Source organism: Trichosurus vulpecula, chromosome 4 (genome assembly GCF_011100635.1).
Source record: "Trichosurus vulpecula isolate mTriVul1 chromosome 4, mTriVul1.pri, whole genome shotgun sequence".
Classification (NCBI taxonomy): Eukaryota; Metazoa; Chordata; class Mammalia; order Diprotodontia; family Phalangeridae; genus Trichosurus; species Trichosurus vulpecula.
This window is the reverse complement of record NC_050576.1, coordinates 364,196,795-364,214,776: the sequence shown is the minus strand read 5'-3', so window position 1 is coordinate 364,214,776 and position 17,982 is coordinate 364,196,795. Positions and strand designations below refer to the sequence as shown.

Genomic DNA, 17,982 nt, shown 5'->3' with positions numbered 1-17,982 from the left:
ATTAACCTGTTGTAACAAGGGTGAATAAGAGATAAATATGGTTCTATTTAGGATGTTTCTTCTTCAGATGTCATATGGACGTTGTCTCAAAAGTCTTAGTGCAGTTTTAAACTTTAAAAGCTTACTGAAAACACTAATTTAAAAGCTACTAAAGCTTAAAGCTGCACAAAGAGCTTTGGGACGCTAGGCATAAAGGACATGCAGGAAGTATGGTTCTGGCTCAAAATCAAATTTACACACCTCTACATTGTTTGCAAAGGACGTAGGTCTACCTGAACAGAACCAACAGTTGACTGAGCTTTCAAAGTAAGTCCTGTTGGCTTCTTAGGGACTTTTTAAAAAGTTAGCACCTAAGAAAGTGATTTAGTTCTCTCTATTATTAATATCAATATAATATAGTAAAGAGCTGGCCTTAAAACCAGGAAGACTCGGGTTCAAGTCTCATCTCTGAAACATTCAGGCTATGATTGGTAATGTCACTTTATGTCTCTATGCTCTAGGAAACCCTCTTGAGACTATGAATTTCAAAACTGCATTAGTCTAGGAAATTCCTTGCCCAGGAGCTCCCTGTGAATATCAATGAAATCATGGGTCCAGTCCTATTCCTATTAACTATTTACTTAGATGACAGCTGTGAATCTGATAGTTAAGTGAATATTTGCTAATTTCCTTTATTAATTAAAACTAGTTTAAAATAGGATATTTCAAGGCACAAAACAGGCAAGTTGAAAAATTTCATGGGTCAGTGAACCACGGTAGGTATTGAGTCATTAGTAGCATTTTAGATGTTGGAAGAAACAGCTACAGCTCAGGAAAGCTGCACAAATCTGTGCCCAGAACAAGCAGTTTGCTGCTCTCAAATAAACATAGTAACTTAGAACATGAAAATAATGTAAAAAATAACTAAAGAAATGTCAGCTAAATTAGAGAAAAATTAGTTATGATAGTGGCTTCTCGATTTGCTTATACTTTAACCCTCTCAATTTTAGCACAAAGCCCTTGTCAGCTCAAAAGTTGATTGCTATTTTTAAAGGGGTAATACAATAAATTCTTGGTGCAGTCTATATAGCCACTACTAGCACAAGCTATTACCCAAAATGTATATTGGACATGGATAATTACGAAGGTAGTTATGGTGGTCTCTTCACTGCAAGCCCTTGGCTAAACTTCTCTGAATGCAATCTTCTTGTCATTAAACATAAAATAAACATTTTATTTTATTTTATTAAATATTAAGTTTTTATTAAATTAATTAAATATTAAAATGTTTTATTAAAGATATTTGAAATTGTTGCAAATCTTGATTAAAATACATTTTTCAACACAATATTTACTTTGAGTTTCTGGAGACAGTCATATCCATATATAGTGCATTCCATTTGGCTTTGGAAGAAATATAGTAATTTTAAAATAAAATGTATTCAATATGAATGAATGCACATTTTGATAAAGTATGATTATGTATACTTATTCGAACTGGTATCCACTAAATTTAAATCAGTATATTTCAAGAACTTTGCTTACCTAAAAAAAAAAAACAAAAAACTAAGTAACTCTTAACAGCTTAGGTCAATACCCTCAGTGTGGTTGAAAGTTGTTTGGAAGGGCCTAACTAAACATACATTCTTTATCTTTCTAATCAATCATCCTACAATTATAATTTGAGCGCCTACTATGTTCAGCAGTATGCACTATGGAAAATACAATTAAACATACTAGAAGACCTCTGCCTTCAAGGCCCTTAAAAACTAATTGGTCTGGGGATGTATCTAGATATTATAAACACATGAAAGCAAAATAATACAAGACATTAAAAACAATTCTATGCAATACAATGGATGACACATCATAGTACATACGCAATCAGCTTCCAAAGAAGCGGCACAGACCATAAATGGCCTAGCTGTTGAACTCTTGGCTGAAGTATGTTGGGGAAGCCACATAATGGGAAGGGATTGGAATTGGGTAAGATTTGAATTGAAAGTGATGGGAGACGGTGAAGAAACATAAAAATGAGAAGGCACAATGCATGGTTAGCAAGAGGGAACACCAGATTCTGGAAATAGTTAGAAAGATAAATTGGTTAGAATGTTGAGGGCTTTGAATACCCAGCTAAGGAGTCTGGATTTTAGCGGATAGACAGTGGGGACCATTAAAGGCTTTTGAGCATGAATAGTATACAATCAAAACAGATGTAAGACTATTTTGTTAACATTGCGTGGAGTATAGGATATATTGGATGTGGATAAGATTTAAGACATGAAGATCAATCAGGAAGAAATTAGAAGAAAAAATTGAGGGGAAAAAATCTGTTTAAATTGGTTGCTGTAACACAGAACCAACATCTTGTCCTATTATCTGATACTAAAAACATCTACCTCAAGGAATTTTGAATGAAGGGCCATATGCAGAAATTGTATAAGACTGGCTCCTCAAAAATAAATATGAGAAATAATAAAAATTTTCAAGTAACAATGATGAAGTTATTCTGTAAGCATCCCCAAAAAAGAAGATGGCCCCTCTACAGCTTCTCCCTCAACACAAATGTACCAGGGTGCATGTAATGGTGTTAAAATAATGATCTGATTTAGACTTAAAGTCTGAACTGAAAATCCATCAACAAAAGCAAGCATTTTAAAAAAATCAACTCTGTGCCAGGCACTGGGCAGAATGCTAGAGAGAAAAAGGCAAAAAATGAAATAGTCTCTGCCTGTCCTCAAGGAGTTTACACTCTATTATGGAAGATAATGTGTACAGAAATAAGCATATACAAACTATATTCAAAATAAATGAGGTCATTTTTTTGAGGAAGGGAGAATGATTACATACGTGGCTTATTCAATTCTCACCCTAATTCAGAATAATAATTGGGAAGATTAGTGTGTATAAATTTTCATCAATGGTTGAGACAGAAAGATAACATTGCATGATTTGCTTAAGTCAGAAGCCTAAGGTCTCTCTCTTCCTAAAATCTAGTGGCTGTTATTTCCAGCTCATTAATGATCAGAAAATCATCTTGAATGATAACAACCAAAGCCTTCAGGACCTAAGGAAAAAATATTACATATAAAATTTGATGTGTTTCTTCTCCCTATTGTGCCCAAAACAATAGCCAAAAAATACTGAGTTGTTTGGCTGAGGAGGAAGGCAAAAGGAAGGTGACAGAATTTATATGGCACCTATTATGTGCAAATCCTTGTGAAGTAGGTGCTATTATTACATGCACTTACAGTTAGGGGACCTGAGACAAATACAGGTTAAGTAACTTGCTCAGGACTATACAGTTAGTAAATATCTGAGGTCAGATTGGACTTGGGCCTTCCTGACTCCAGGCCTAGTGCTTCATCTACATCACCACCACTCTTACATATTATATTTTTCCCCCTCTAGCTACCTCTACCTTCCACCAAAAGGTTTAAATAGGAAAAAAAAAGACCGGTGCAATTTTAATACGAACCTTTATGTTTAATGGTTTTTCAGCCATGTCTGACTGTTTGTGACCCATCTGGGAGTTTTCTTGACAAAGATATTGGAGTGGTTTGCCATTTTCTTTGCCAGCTCATTTTACAGATGAGGGAACTGAGGCAAATAGGGTTAAGTGACTTGCCCAGGGTGACACAGCTAGTAAGTTTCTAAGGATGGATTTGAACTCAGGTCTTCCTGATTCTAGGCCCATCGCTCTATCCACTGTACCACCCAACTGCCCTTAAACTATATTATTTTTTCTTGCTTAAGAAAATGCATATGTGGAGTTCCAATATACCCCATGAAACAGCGCTTAGAACATGGTTTATATTATTTACAAAAATGATAGGCGGTAAGATAAAGTCACTGGATATTTCTTTACTCACATCTTCAAAACTTTCAGCTTAAACTGACTTCCCTAAGAAACACACACACAGCATTCTGGTAAATCAGTGTTTCCTAGGAACAAGAGGAATAATACTTGCTCTCAAAAAAACAGTAAAAATAGAATGTAAGGATAGTTTAATCTATAATTAAAACTTCCAACTGTCCTTATAGAATTTTTTCAGAAGTAGGAGAATACATACACACACATATGTACATGCACATAAATTCTTGATTGGATCTAAATACAACTATTTCACATTTCTCATTTTTAGAAGAGCTTCCCCTCATATGATATTATAAAATATTTTTGCTATTATGAGTATTCCAGAAAATGTTATGGAGAAGTCTTAGAAATCATAGAAGATTTTTCCCCCATAAGATATTATAAAATATTTGTGCTACTATGAATACTCCAGAAAATGTTATAGAGAAGTCTTAGAAATCATAGATTTTCCCCTCATAAGATATTATAAAATATTTGTGCTACTATGAGTACTCCAGAAAATGTTATGGAGAAGTCTTAGAAATCATAGAAGATTTTCCCCTCATAAGATATTATAAAATATTTGTGCTACTATGAATACTCCAGAAAATGTTATAGAGAAGTCTTAGAAATCATAGATTTTCCCCTCATATGATATTATAAAATATTTGTGCTACTATGAGTGCTCCAGAAAATGTTATGGAGAAGTCTTTGGCATAAGTGCCATGGAGGATGTAACTTGTAAATTAAGTCACAGGTTCCCCCAAAAGGGCCTAAACATACTGAGAGTGAAACTATAATGCCAAATAATCACAAAGCTTCCCAGTAACAAGTCACCCAGTGTGAGGACACACAGACCATTCAGGTGGTAGATTTCAAACACTGGGCTAGAATGTTCTCTTATGTGAGATTTTTTTCACGTTTTCAAACCTCATATGTATGACTGAATAGTTCCAAGGATGCCGTATTAGCACAATGCCTGTAAAAATGAATCTTTCAGAGAGGGGGGAAAAAATCAACCAAGCGGCTCTCGATGTTCAGTATCCCTTACATCTGCTCCTCAGCTGGAAACACTGTTAAAAGGCCATTAGAACCTTAAGGTAACAGACCTCGAAATCCATGGAGCAATTTGCTGTTTGTGTTAGAAGTATCAGCCCCAGCTACTTCCTTTCCATGGGCTGAAAACAGCTTCTGTCATGAGCCGTGAAAATCAATTCCACAGTAACCAGGCTAAAATGTGGCCTACGGTAGAGCACCTTCAAGCTGACGTTACACAGGAGAGCCTCCTTCTGGACATTCGTGGTACCTGCCAGAAGAGAGCAGTCACAGCTCTCTCCAAAGGTGCCTGGGAATCTAGGAACAGTTTAGGTACTATTAATAAACTTTTCAAACTTAGCTCATGAGATACTCATACTACATGTTAAAAGTCAGAATTAGCAACCTAATTCAAGTTAACTTTGGGAGACACTGAATTGGGGGAAAAAATCTGCTTTGGGCTTGCCTTCCTTCTCTTCTTCTGTACTTACGGATTACAGTAATCACGAGGAATACTTGTTTTCAACCCAAATAACAGTGTTTCAAAGTCTTTCAAAGAAATGAAGCATTTTTTAAAACTTTTTTGAAGTACCGGGGCATGTTAGCGAAAACAAGCTACATCTCTGAGAACTAATGGTTTCACCAACAAACTTGCTTCAAAACTAAAAGCTAAAATTATATGTGAAGTTTTATTCAAAATAGTTTGAGGAGGTTTCTTGTTATTTAGAAGAAGGGAAGGAAAAAAGAGTGGATAGCAATAACATACTAGTTTTTATAAGGAAAAGAGATTTTGATTACTATTCAGTACAATCAAAATCATCTGTCTTCAATGTCAACAAATAGAAATGGATAATAAGTCCTACTCTCTATAAATTGAAATGTTTATTTTATACCCAGTAAGACATTTCTAATTTGGGGTCTTTTTTCCGTCAAACTATATTGCCTGGAATTTGTTTAATATTTTATTAAATAGACCTGATATTCCTGATCAATAGTTCAAGATGAGAATTGATACCCATTGATAAAACATTAGATATAAACATTAACAAAAAGTTGTAGTTCTTTAAAAATGTAATTAAGTTTTTTCTGAAAATATGGGTTTAGGTGTTTTGGAGCTGTAACAGAATTTGATGCACAAAGCTTATTGTTTCAACTGCAACCCTTAACTTTAATTATTTTTTTTCCTTTATTAAGTGGGGGTTAGCTTGGCACATATGAATTTCACATATGTGTACTCTAGTGAAGAATAAAACATGGAGATTTCTAAGTGACATTGTGCAATCCTCAAGGATTTCAAAAGAAATGACAGGTGGTAATTTAAAAGTGAGATTGCTCAGAAAATAGATTTGTTGATTATTTGCTACACGATGTGCCATTTTACAAGCAATTTTACATTCAACTGGAAGCTGGCCTTTTATGAGAGTCATGTAGTAATATAAATGAAATGAACATATTCTTTATTACAGTCATATAAAAAGAATGGCCTATACGTTTAACATGGTGCTTGACCTCTCTAGCTTCTTGATACCCCAATGTCTCTGAAACAGTGTTGAGCAAGATACTACATAATGAAATGTGTAGTAAAAGAGCAATAAAATAGTTTAACACATTAGCACTTGGTAATGTAAAAGTAGCCTGAAATATGTTAACAGGTAGAGTTCACTGCAAGCCTGTTCAAGGAAAAGAGTTAACAAAAGAGCATGTGGTATCCAGGAATACAGTATTTCATTTATAACTAGTGCGTTTGTATCCTAAATGTCTATTTCAGAAACGTTTACTTCTACTCTGTAAATTATAATCTCAACCTCAAGGTTATCGGTCTAAATTATCATGTGGGGGGGGCGTGCCTTCAAGGATTCGGGAAATCCTATTTGTTTTAAAAGAGTTAATCATTTTAATAGATCTTGAGCATTTTTGAAGCTTTTAAAACTCCAAAATTATTGCATTTTGAAGGCATCGGACAAGCAAATTGTTTATAATAGAATCTAATTGTTTAAGTTATTTCTCAAAGAAAAATCAAGACAAATATTTCAAAATATGCTATGCTTTATGCATAGTGATTTTTTCAAAGTAATTTCCATTTACATATTCTCATCATTTTTAAGTGCTATTAACTTTGAGCTATTTTGACCCACTGGAATAATAATCATTTGAAGTTATTTGTCACTTTTCTTTCCAGGTTCTCAGAGTACTTGTATGTCTGTACATGCATGGACACACACACACACACGTGCGCGCATGCACACACACACGATCTAGTGGGTAAAGAAGAATATTTGAGAAAATGAGTCAGATCTAAGTAGATGGGAAAAGCTAAGCCTTACCCAGGTCTTTTAATACAGGAAGATGATTTATTCTCCTACTGTAAAAGAGTTTTTATAATAACTGGGACAGTCCTATTCTCTTCCTTAGTTATGATCCTCTTTTGACCAATCTTATCTTATTTAAAATGGCTGGTTGTGGTTCTGAGTAAGCCTGTGCAATGGAGTTTTTCTATGCAAAAACACTCCTATAATTGTAGTCTCATTAGCAGAGCAACAGAGCAGTAGTCAGTTGTCACTTGATAAACATGCTAATGATAATGTTGCTGGTGAAACATTTGATAAGTTGATGTCATTCTCTTTGCTGGTGGGCAGAGCAGTGACCTGGCTGCAGCTTTTGGCCCTTCTCCTATTTGTTTTAGAGCTGGTCCTATATGATATGTGATTTTATGTCATACCACCCACTCCCCACACACCCTTTCCCATTTACTGAGTTATCATCTAATTCTAACCTATTTGTTAGTGTATGCTTTTTGAATTATCTTAAAACTGTATTCTCCAAATATATAATTCATTTTAACCCATGTACACGTTTGTTCTAAATTAGATATTTCTGAAAGGGTATTTGCTTGCAAATCTTTATAAAATAACTCCCCCATGCCCTGACTCCACTCTCCCATGAGGAAAGTGGTGTCTCTTTTATTGAGTGACATTCCACCCATTATAACATTCTATGAGTCACATGCTTCACAATCCCAAGAAATGCTTGCTGGGAAGGGAATCTTTTCTATGATCAATATTTATAATAAAAGGAAAAAGCATTGAGTTGAAAGCTAAAATCAAATATGATGTAAGTAAAAGGATATAAAGCAACAGAAAGAAAAGAGGTCGGTATGCAGGGCACATCTTCCCTGAAGTTTTCCTGCTAGTTCTTGTCAGTTCGGGTCATCTTCTCTTGTTCTATGTGCTACATCCCCTGAGGATCTGAGGCAAAGTCATAACCTCTATATTAAAAACATTATGTCAAATTAGATAGCCATTTTGGAAAAGTTCTTCCCATTCTTCCATTAAGAGGTAGGATATTGACGATGTCCTGTTAGCAACACAAAGCTGATTCCTCAATCCATACCCAACATTCATTTATTCAGTACCTACAATACGTCCTGAATAATTTTTTTTTAACACCTGTTGTTCTAAGTGGGGAAGGGAGAGGCAGTCTTCAAGCTGCTAGGTTCAAGCGGGCAATTACAACATCGACTATCGTCACACTTTGTTCAAGATTTTGTGAAATATCTAGTCAATAATAGTATATATACTGCATGAATACTAATATCAATAAAAGCGAGCATTTATACAATGCTTTAAGGTTTCCCGGGGGGGGGGAGTGTGCAAGGTGGGGTGGTGGTGGTAGTAGCTATTATTACCCATATCTTACAGATATTGAAACTGAGACCGAAAGAAGTTAAGCAATTTGCCTAGGGTAGCAAAGCTAGTAAAGGTCTGATTAAACTCAGGTCTGAAGCAATATTTGAATGATAGACTCCAAATCCAACATTTTATCCACTATGCTATCTACCTGCATAACATGTGGGGAATGTGTTAATAAGAAGGAAGTGTGTGTGTGTGTGTGTGTGTGTGTGTGTGTGTTACATTCTCATATCTGAGTGCCCTCAATCCCTAATTCCTAGGAATGACATTTAGAATTTCAGAAAACTAAAACCTTTAGTTAAACCAGATTTCAACACCACGACGCCCTGAGGCAACTGATCCACGTATAGGTTATCTTCAAAATGTATAGGCTGAGACAATGATACTAAATATCTTGTGAATTTTCGTGATGGCATTCTCTCCACAATTTTTACCATTCTGACTTCCAACTCCAACCACCACCTTTTTTTCAATAGATACCTGTTTTGCCTAGATGAACAATGGAGTTGACTGAGCTACCTGCCTCATTTTGCCCACGTCCATTATTCTTGCTAATTAGATTCAAAATAACATGAGTAAATGAAAACTACAGATGACACCTAGGTTGTATTTATTTAATAATTTTGTCATTTCCCTCCCTTCAAATCTAGTTTAATTGGAACTAGTAACAAGTATTAAAACTAATGTTTCTGTTTTACTTCCTCTGCTTTTATCTTAGATTGTAGTGATTTCTTCTGTTATATGTTTCAGATTTGCCATTTCCTTTTCAATAAACCTCAATAATTAATTCATATTTAATAATAATGTATAATATACTTAATATATAGTACTGCATGTGTGCATACATGTGTATCATTCTGTTATACAAATTATATATTATTTTTATACTTGTCATATATATATGAGTACAATACACATATTTACACACAGAGAATATATTACACATACAATGCACATGCGTGTATTGTGTACAAAAGTGAAATGGCCTAATTTAGTGGTGGTTTGCTCCTTACCAGAAATTCTCAAGTGAATTCTGGATGAGTAAAAGTACATGCTGGCCTTGAGATCCTCTGAAATCCCTTCTAATTCAGAGATTATATGATTTTGTGACGTGCTACCTCTTCCATGAAATCTTCCAACAACTCTAGCTCACACTAATTTTTTCCACTCTGAAATTTCCTACTCCAGACATTGCTAGAGCATTGCCACCTGCTCTGCAATGATACCCTCGAGACCTTATCATCTATCCTGTTACAGCCCACTAAGATCCACCAGGCCTTGCCATCCACCCTGCAGACTACTTTTCATATATGTACATTCTCCCCATATTAGAATGTGAGTTCATTAAGAGAAGGGACCACTTGTTCTTTTTTTTTTTATTTGTACTCTCTATAATACACAGTGAAATGCTTTAAAAATTTTTCTTTCCTTTTCATTCATTTATTTGTTCATTTATATGAGGAGTTCTTAAACTTTTTCTTTTATGAAATCTTTTGACAGTGAGGTGAAACCTACAGACCCCTTCTCTGAATATTGTTTTTAAGTGAAGGGAATATTACATTTCAGTTAGAAGTCAATGAAAATACTAATGTTCTTTTCTCAAGTTCCAAGACCCCCTGACATCTGTCCATGTGGACCCCAAGTTAAGAACCCACACATACATTTATAGTCAATACCACACAATTTACCATTTCAAGATAAGAAGGCTCAAAACAATGTTAGATAAGCCAGAATTATAGGCATTAAGAATGCTTAGCCTGGAAAATAAAATGATTAGGAGATACATGACAGCTGTCTTCAAATATTTAAAAGACTGTCATCCAGATTTAGTCTATACTTCTCTGGAAGGTAGAACCAAACAAATAGATGCCAGTCATATGGAGCTAGGCTTCAGTTCACTAGAGAACTATTGCATTAAACACACATTTAACTTAGGCAAATTCAATTATGATGCTCCATAGTGTGATGGCTGCTCCAACCAAGGACCTCTCAGTACTGGGGTCACTCTCTCTTCTCCTCCCTCCCTCTTGATGGTGCTTGAAGAGCAAAGCAACCCAAGCATAGGAACCGACATCCTTGGACCCCACTTATCTGTGACAGTTCCCCGATCCCTTAACCTTCTTTTTACTTAAAATGTATTCACAGGCCGGACCACACTCCTACTGAGAGGCTTCTGCCCACACAGAGATTCCCTTTACTGTAGCCTCAGAGCCTTTATGATGTAAGAAATGTCCAGCCTAGGCACTTGTAAACCATGTTGTTCTCATGGGGAAAAAAAGCTAGGCTGCTGCTTCCCTCTTTGGGGAAAGGACAAAAAAGTTGGTTTGGAAGGCTACTGTTTGTTTTGAAAGTATTTCTTACGTTAACCCCTTCTTCAACTTTTAATCCTCTCCAGTGTGACATTTTGATTAGAGAGAAAATTTCCCACTTGAGTTAGGTTCCAACTGAATGAGTGAGTGATGACATTTCTGCATGATTAAATGTGGTAAGGACTGAAAAGGTACTAAATTTGGGGGCTGCAAGATATGAACCATAACTGTTTCCCTAAAGATATCAACACTTTGCAAGAAAAGAGCTTCTATGCATTGCTCGAAACTCTCGTCAAAGTGGGACAATCTTCAAATGAGAAGGAATTAAAAACCAGCCAATTAAAGAGACTGTTAAAGATAATTTTGGCTTCACGTGCTTTTTGAATACACTGATTTTGAAACCTAATCTCACCTACCTCCCTAAGATGCAACTCTAGACTGTTATAAGGAAGAACTTTCTAACAGTTTGAGGAGTCTAAAAAAATGGAATGGCCATATGTCTAACTTTCTACAGCTTTCACTTATTGTTCCTGGTTTACCTCTGGGTCCAAGTTAAGCAAGCCTATTCCATTCCACAGTTTTTCACATAAATAAAGTCTACTATTCCAATTTTGTCTGGTGTGTTAATTTTGTTGACCCAACTGGGTTTTAAGCTCTTTGAAGGCAGAGCTCTCTTCTAACCATCTGCATAAACTTAGGGAAGTGTTTACCTTTTTTTCCCTCCCTTTTTTTCCATTTCTGTATCCTCAAATGGAGGGAACTGAATGAATCAGCGTTTACTTAAAGCTGTAAAATGATTTTAATTTTCTTGTTTACTAACAGATCACAGAATAATAGATCCAGAAAGGACTTTAAAGATCAATGATCCCAAATCACTTTTTTGTAAAAGGTAAAACTAAAGCCAAGGACCCAAACTCTGGTTTTCTAGCTCTAACCCTGTGTTCTTTCTGCAACCCACATCACTCTTTAAGTCCTAGAAAGTGCTGGACACTGCTTAAATAGTCAATAAAGACTTGGTATTAGAAAAGTCCTTTGGAAAAGAAACTAATGAACACTACACTAGACTAAAGGAAAAAGCAAGATGAAAACAATAATAAGATGTCTAAAAAGTAAAAATGTGTAAAGAATTATTGCTTTATTTACTAATTTTCAAAACAGGATCTTACTCAGGATTTCTAAAAACTTTTGAATATCTATTCAAGACACACTTCTTATCTACTAAGACTTCATCCTTGGGAATAATGTTTATTTCAGTTAACATGCAAATCACTATGAATTGTATGAACTGGGAATTGAATGAGGCTATCTAAAGGCAAAAAGTAGATCTTAAAGCTTAAAAAAGTTAACCAGGACAAAATTTTAAATTTCAGTTAAATTGACAAAGAAATACAAAATTGCAGCTAATAGTACTCTTGCTAAGCTTCAAGAACTCTTCTGAGATAAGATATGTATTAAGGAGAGAGAAGAAATGCCAACCTTGTAAATAGCAATTACTGAAAAGTAAATTATGTTACTAAAACTTTATGGTCTAGAGGAAGGCTTCTTAAACCTTTTTCCACTTGTGACCCCTTCAGTGCCTCTTAAACTGTGAGTCACAACCCCATATGGAGTTTGGCAATCGTGGAGTTTCATACATTTCACTATTTCTTGAATAAATAAATGTATACACGCATATACACATATAAATATATACACATATTCATTCAAGTAATTACTCTCTCTCTCAGTTTATCTTAACATGAGATCTTCCATGGACATAGTTATCTTTAAAGGGTCTCCATGTTAAATAAAGGCTGTGAAATAAGTGTATCATTCAGGAAAATATAACATAGAACAAATTACCAGGGAAGCGTACCCAAGGATTAATAAGGATGTGTTGTACAAATGTCATCAAAGCCAAAGTATGAAATAAGATACCACTTGCAAAGATCATAAAAAGAGGTATAAACATATAGCCATGGATATCTATGTCTCTATATATCTATGTAAATATAGTTTACTTAAAAGGAATGTAAAAGAAATATGCAGTATGGATCCCTTATTATATTCTATGGGGGAAAAGGTCAGTGACATATGATATCCTAAACCATGAGAGATTAATGTTTTTAAAGTAAAATTTTAAAAGAAAGGAGAGGGGTAAGAGAGGATATAAGGACTTAGGAAATTAACAACATACAAAATAAAGTTTAAGAACAGAGAAGTAATTGAGAACTTTTCCATTCTGTGCAGCTACAAGAGGTAAGCTCTTCCTCTCTCCTCTCAACTTTCTATATCACTTCCCAAAGAAAAAAATGTATCAGACTGGTCTGAAACCCTTTAACAAATCGAAAGAACCAGTCACTTGAGGAAAAGCAACAGATGCACACAACTTGGCTTTATCTAGTCTAGACTCTCTTCTTCGTGGCACACATCTAGATCACGCAAGTATGGGCAAAATGCACAACTGGCTGAAGCATTTTGAATGAGCCTGTGTCTTGTACTTGGAAGATAAGCTCAGAATTCACAGTCATTTTGATAACTGGAGAAGCGGTCAAAAAGAAATAGAATGCAATCCAACAACTCCAAGTGCAAGACAATACAACTGGTAAGGAATGATATAGCAGACAAATACAAGGCAAGGAAAAACTGATTCATTAATTCAACAAATATTTATTATGTGCTCAACTTCTTAGGGGACTATACTAGATCTATGGGACATACAATGATGAATTCGATATGCATAAATACTACCACAAAAAAAAACCCAAACAAACAAACCTGTAAGTCATAGTGGATAAATTAGGTAACCATGAGTCAGCAACATACTACTGTTAGGGGAAAAACAAGCAAACCAGCCAACAAACAAAATTTATGATACTGAGAATCATAAAACCATAGACTAAGAAATCTGAGATAAGACAGTGATTAATCAGAACTTTTCAGACCCTTATTATCAGTCTGGGTCCATTATTAAAGAGGGATTAAATGAGAGCTTCCAAAATGATAAATAGGTTGGGAGATAAAGCCAATATAGAGAATATAATTATTTAATGTATTGAAGGAGACATGGTTGAAGAAATGTTTGACAAAAGTAGATGGAAGGCTTAAGACATTAGGGATCAACCAGTGAACAACTTCCCTAAAGATGAGACTAAGAAATCAATGAATTGTGAATGGTTTAGTTTTAGATGTTGAATCATTTCTAGCCTAAAAGACTAAAAAATATATATATATGTATATATTCTAATTCATCATAGGTGATTTAACTCTGATCTTGGATGAAGATGAATAGCTTACATTTATCCCTGTAGGTCGTCTTCCCTGTGCCAAAGGTTCTATGAAAGTATAACTTGTTACAGTACCCAACACTCTCCCTCATCTGTTCAGTTTGAAGGAAATCTTAATGTTGCAGACAGACTATTTTACAATTGTGAATTCTGTGTGTAACTTTCATAAATGTCAAAATAACCAATGGATAACAGACGTTACTTCTCAGCTATTTCACCAAGCAAACTGTCTCCACCTTTTTTTCTCAAAAAGGCAGTTATTCAAATATCTAAAATGACAGAGACTCCATTCAATGTGCCTGGGGGACTAATGCTATAATATGTGGTTCCACTAAGCAAACCATTAACATTCAAATGAGACAAAAGAAAAGAAGGTTTTAAAAAAATCAACCTCCAAAAAAGTCTTACCTGTTCTAAGTAATTAAAGGCTTATAAAAATGGACCTGGCAACAAAGAACCAGTGTCCATTTAATACCGGGCCATCTTTCCTAAGTAATTATTGTAAAAGCATTCTACAGCATGTGAAAAACATATTACCTTAAAAATGCAATTACCTTCGGTGCATTTATTTTCTTATCAAATGTGCTTCTGACCCTACAGTGACCTGAAAGTGATTATGTCCACTATCATCAAAGGACAGCAGCTTTAAGGAAAAAAAAAAAAAAAACAATGCCCTTAGAGTCCTAGAAAGTTTGAGAGTTAAAGAAAAGTGTAGAAAGGCATAGCCAATTAGCAAGCAATTGTAGAGTAGGATAGAAAAGCTAAAAAAGAAACCTTTGGTGTTAACAATTTACCGACCTATTTATATTAACCACTGGAAGTTTTCAACATTCCACTTGGTTAAGGATGGCTATGGGAATTACTGACTCTGTTAATCCAGTCTCTACTACTGTTAAGTAGATTTGCATTCTGGTGGGAATGAACTACATTCCTGCGAGTCCCTCAGTCTCTATCCACTTAAGGACACAGAAGCAGTTTTTAAATGCTCGAACATCCTCTTTTTGAAAACATCATGTTCTCAATTTACATTCAGAAACATATATATATATATATATATATATATATATATATATATATATATATATGCTACAAAAGCACAGTTAAAGAAAGTATAACTAGATGAAAAAAGTTCTTAAAAGATACCCAAATGCTTCAAGTCTTAAAAGTTTGAATAGTCTGTGATTTAAAAGGGGAAAAGAAGCTGATTCTTATCAATTAATTAAAAAGAATGCAATAACAGTAAACAAAGGGGAAGTAGAACTAAGAAACTTAAGGAGCTGGGACTCTGGGGACTGTAGCTCGCCATTCATTGATTAACAAATTAAGGGGTTCTAGAGAAGAGTGAGGGAGTGACTACGGATTAGAAAGCAGCCTTCTGAGCCACCACAAGTTCCAGCTATGAATTGGTAAAGGCTTACTCAGTATAATGAACCAATGCTTCACGCTTGATGTATTGCCATCTTTTTGAAGTGCTGATATTGGCATAAATTTGCTCATTTGGGTGAAAGGCTGAAACGTGCACATAACTATGAACACTATAATAATAAGGTAACAATCAGTTTTAAGAGGAATGAAAACAGGAGACTGTTAACTTTCTTCAAATGAGCGGCATTGATTTCCCCCGGCGCCCAGTTTTTGGTGTGTAAAACTAGGAGAAGCCACTGACCAACTACCAAAGCTTCTCTCTTTCTCCCTCTCGAGGTCACCGAGGACTAGAGTTGATCAGTTTGAGTAGCCCGCCACCACTGCAGCTCCCCAAGCATCCTCTGGCCTCTCCCTCTCTTTCTCCCTCTCTGCTCTATTCCCAGCCAAAGGATTATCTCTCCCGGACACGTTTCATTCACTGAGCCCCAGAGATGCACGGCTTTGGTTGGAGCTAAGAGCCGGAAAACACACGCACGCATGCAGATCAAGTTGTTTGAACCTATGTGTTACACATATCTCTGTAAAGGCACTGGGGATATAAACGTCCTCCCAGTGGAAGAATGTACGGGGCAGGGGGACTGGTCCTGTTGGAAGGAGGAAAGCTACGTCTCCACCCCTCCCCGTCTCCCGCCCCCCAAAAACCCCCCAAAACGGCAGCTGTCCACAACAGCAAGTTCGCTCTCTTTTCCTACATGTTGGAGAGCGAGGAAAGACTGAGAGTGACCACGTTAAAAGTGCGGAGCCAGGTCTGAGGGTGACTGGGGTATTTCCTAATCATGAACGACCAACCGCAATCAGGGGAAGCATAAAGAAACATTCAGGCAAAATCCCGCCCAAGATCCGAAACAGATACTCTATTAAGATACCCCCACAAAAATGAAGCCCCAAACTGCAGACATCCGGCAGTCCCGGGGGGCTGGGCGCCGGGAGTTCCTGGTGGACAACATTCCACTCTGCCTGGAAACCCAGAGAACATCGAGTACGCTACTCCTCCCCTACCTCCCCTACCTCTCCTGCACCCGGGTCTCAGAACCTCAGTGCTCCACACTTGGGGAAAAAGAGCAGCGGTGTATGTATATTGGGGATAGAGGTAGAGTGTGAAGAGTGAGGGTAGACCTTGTGCATCTTTCCTCCGCCCCAACCCCGGGCATCGCGGAGACCAGGGAGCAGGGAAAGGCGCCACCAAGACTGTGGTTCCTGCAAAGCAACAGCAGCAGCACCAGTAGTTCTAGTAAGTTTGCCCAGGCAAAGGCAGCCCGGACTCCAAGGTGCTAGTTCAGCGCCCTGTCTAGTGCTGCAGTCGCTCGGGTCTGGCCCCTGCCCCAGAGAAATGTAACTGACATCCTTCCTTTTGGCACCACGCACTAGTCCCCTGGCTCGCGCCTGAAGATGACCAACAATGAAGAAAGAGCGGGGAGAGGAAAGTGGAAGGGGGTGGGGAGGGGGTGCGGGGTGAGACTCGGAGGCATGTGCACACAATGAGGCGGCTTGGAGACCCAACTAACTAGGGGGAGCAGCCTCCGCCGCCTTTCTGGGGCTCGGGGAGTGCGGGAGAAAAAGGCTCGGCAGAAAGTGAACACTTTCAACTCAGCAACAGGGGAAAAAGAAAGGGAGAGCAGGGACCAGGGACAGGATCGCGCCGGCTGGCCCCAGCTCCCTTCCACCCTTCTTCCTCTGCCCCCCGTCCCCGCCAGCACTTACCTGCTATTTCCTGGTAGGGTATATTGACCAGGCTGAATCCTTTGGCACTGTAAGCTTGTCTGACCTCACTGCAGCTCCGAGCTTTAACATCCGCCTCGACTGAAAGTGATATCAGCAGCCCGGTGAAAGAGAAAAGCAGAGCTCCGATCCGAGAAGGCATGGTGTAGCATGCAAATCCAGCTCAGTAAATAAATCCCAGGTCCGGCTCCGTCTTCACCTTGCCCCAAACGTCGGGATGCCTCCGGAGCTAGCAGCTCCCTCCCCCCACCTCCCTGTCCCCTTGCCCACCCCCACCCCCCGCTGCCAGTAGAGGGGATGAGCAACCCAGACCTCTTGCACGGCTCTCAGCAAACTTTTATAAGCCAGATGGAAGATGGCAAGCAAACCAACCAGGGCTGTCTGGGAAAGCAGCCGCCTTTCTCCTCTATCCCCAAAAACCAAAAGAAAAAAAGAGAGAAGGGGGGAAAAGGCATAAGGGGTACGAGACTGCGATCCGAGTTCCCGAGCAGCAGAAATCCGGGAGTCCCTGCGAGCCCGGCTTTGCCCGTGGGAGAGTGAAGGTGGGAACCGCGCGTTGCCTTGGCGTGAGGGGAGGATGGAGAGACTGGAGTGAGCGGGTCTGTGCGCGGTGCGTGTAGTTCTTGTTGATGTGAGTGCGTGTATGTGTTGTGTATATACAGGATCCCGAGGAAGCTCAGCTTCGCACAGGCTGCCCGTGTCTG

General features: G+C 37.6%; 1 protein-coding gene across 1 annotated transcript in view; it reads right to left on the bottom strand.

The window, feature by feature from the left end:
- Window positions 1–17,470, bottom strand: part of LOC118847255 (glypican-6-like) — a 333,262-nt gene extending 315,792 nt beyond the window's left edge. Inside the window, exon 1 of the mRNA XM_036755770.1 lies at window positions 17,261–17,470. Coding sequence (XP_036611665.1) covers window positions 17,261–17,420 — 160 coding nt within the window. The 5' untranslated portion in view covers window positions 17,421–17,470. The remainder of the gene's footprint in view (window positions 1–17,260) is intronic.
- Between the last annotated feature and the right edge of the window lie 512 nt (window positions 17,471–17,982).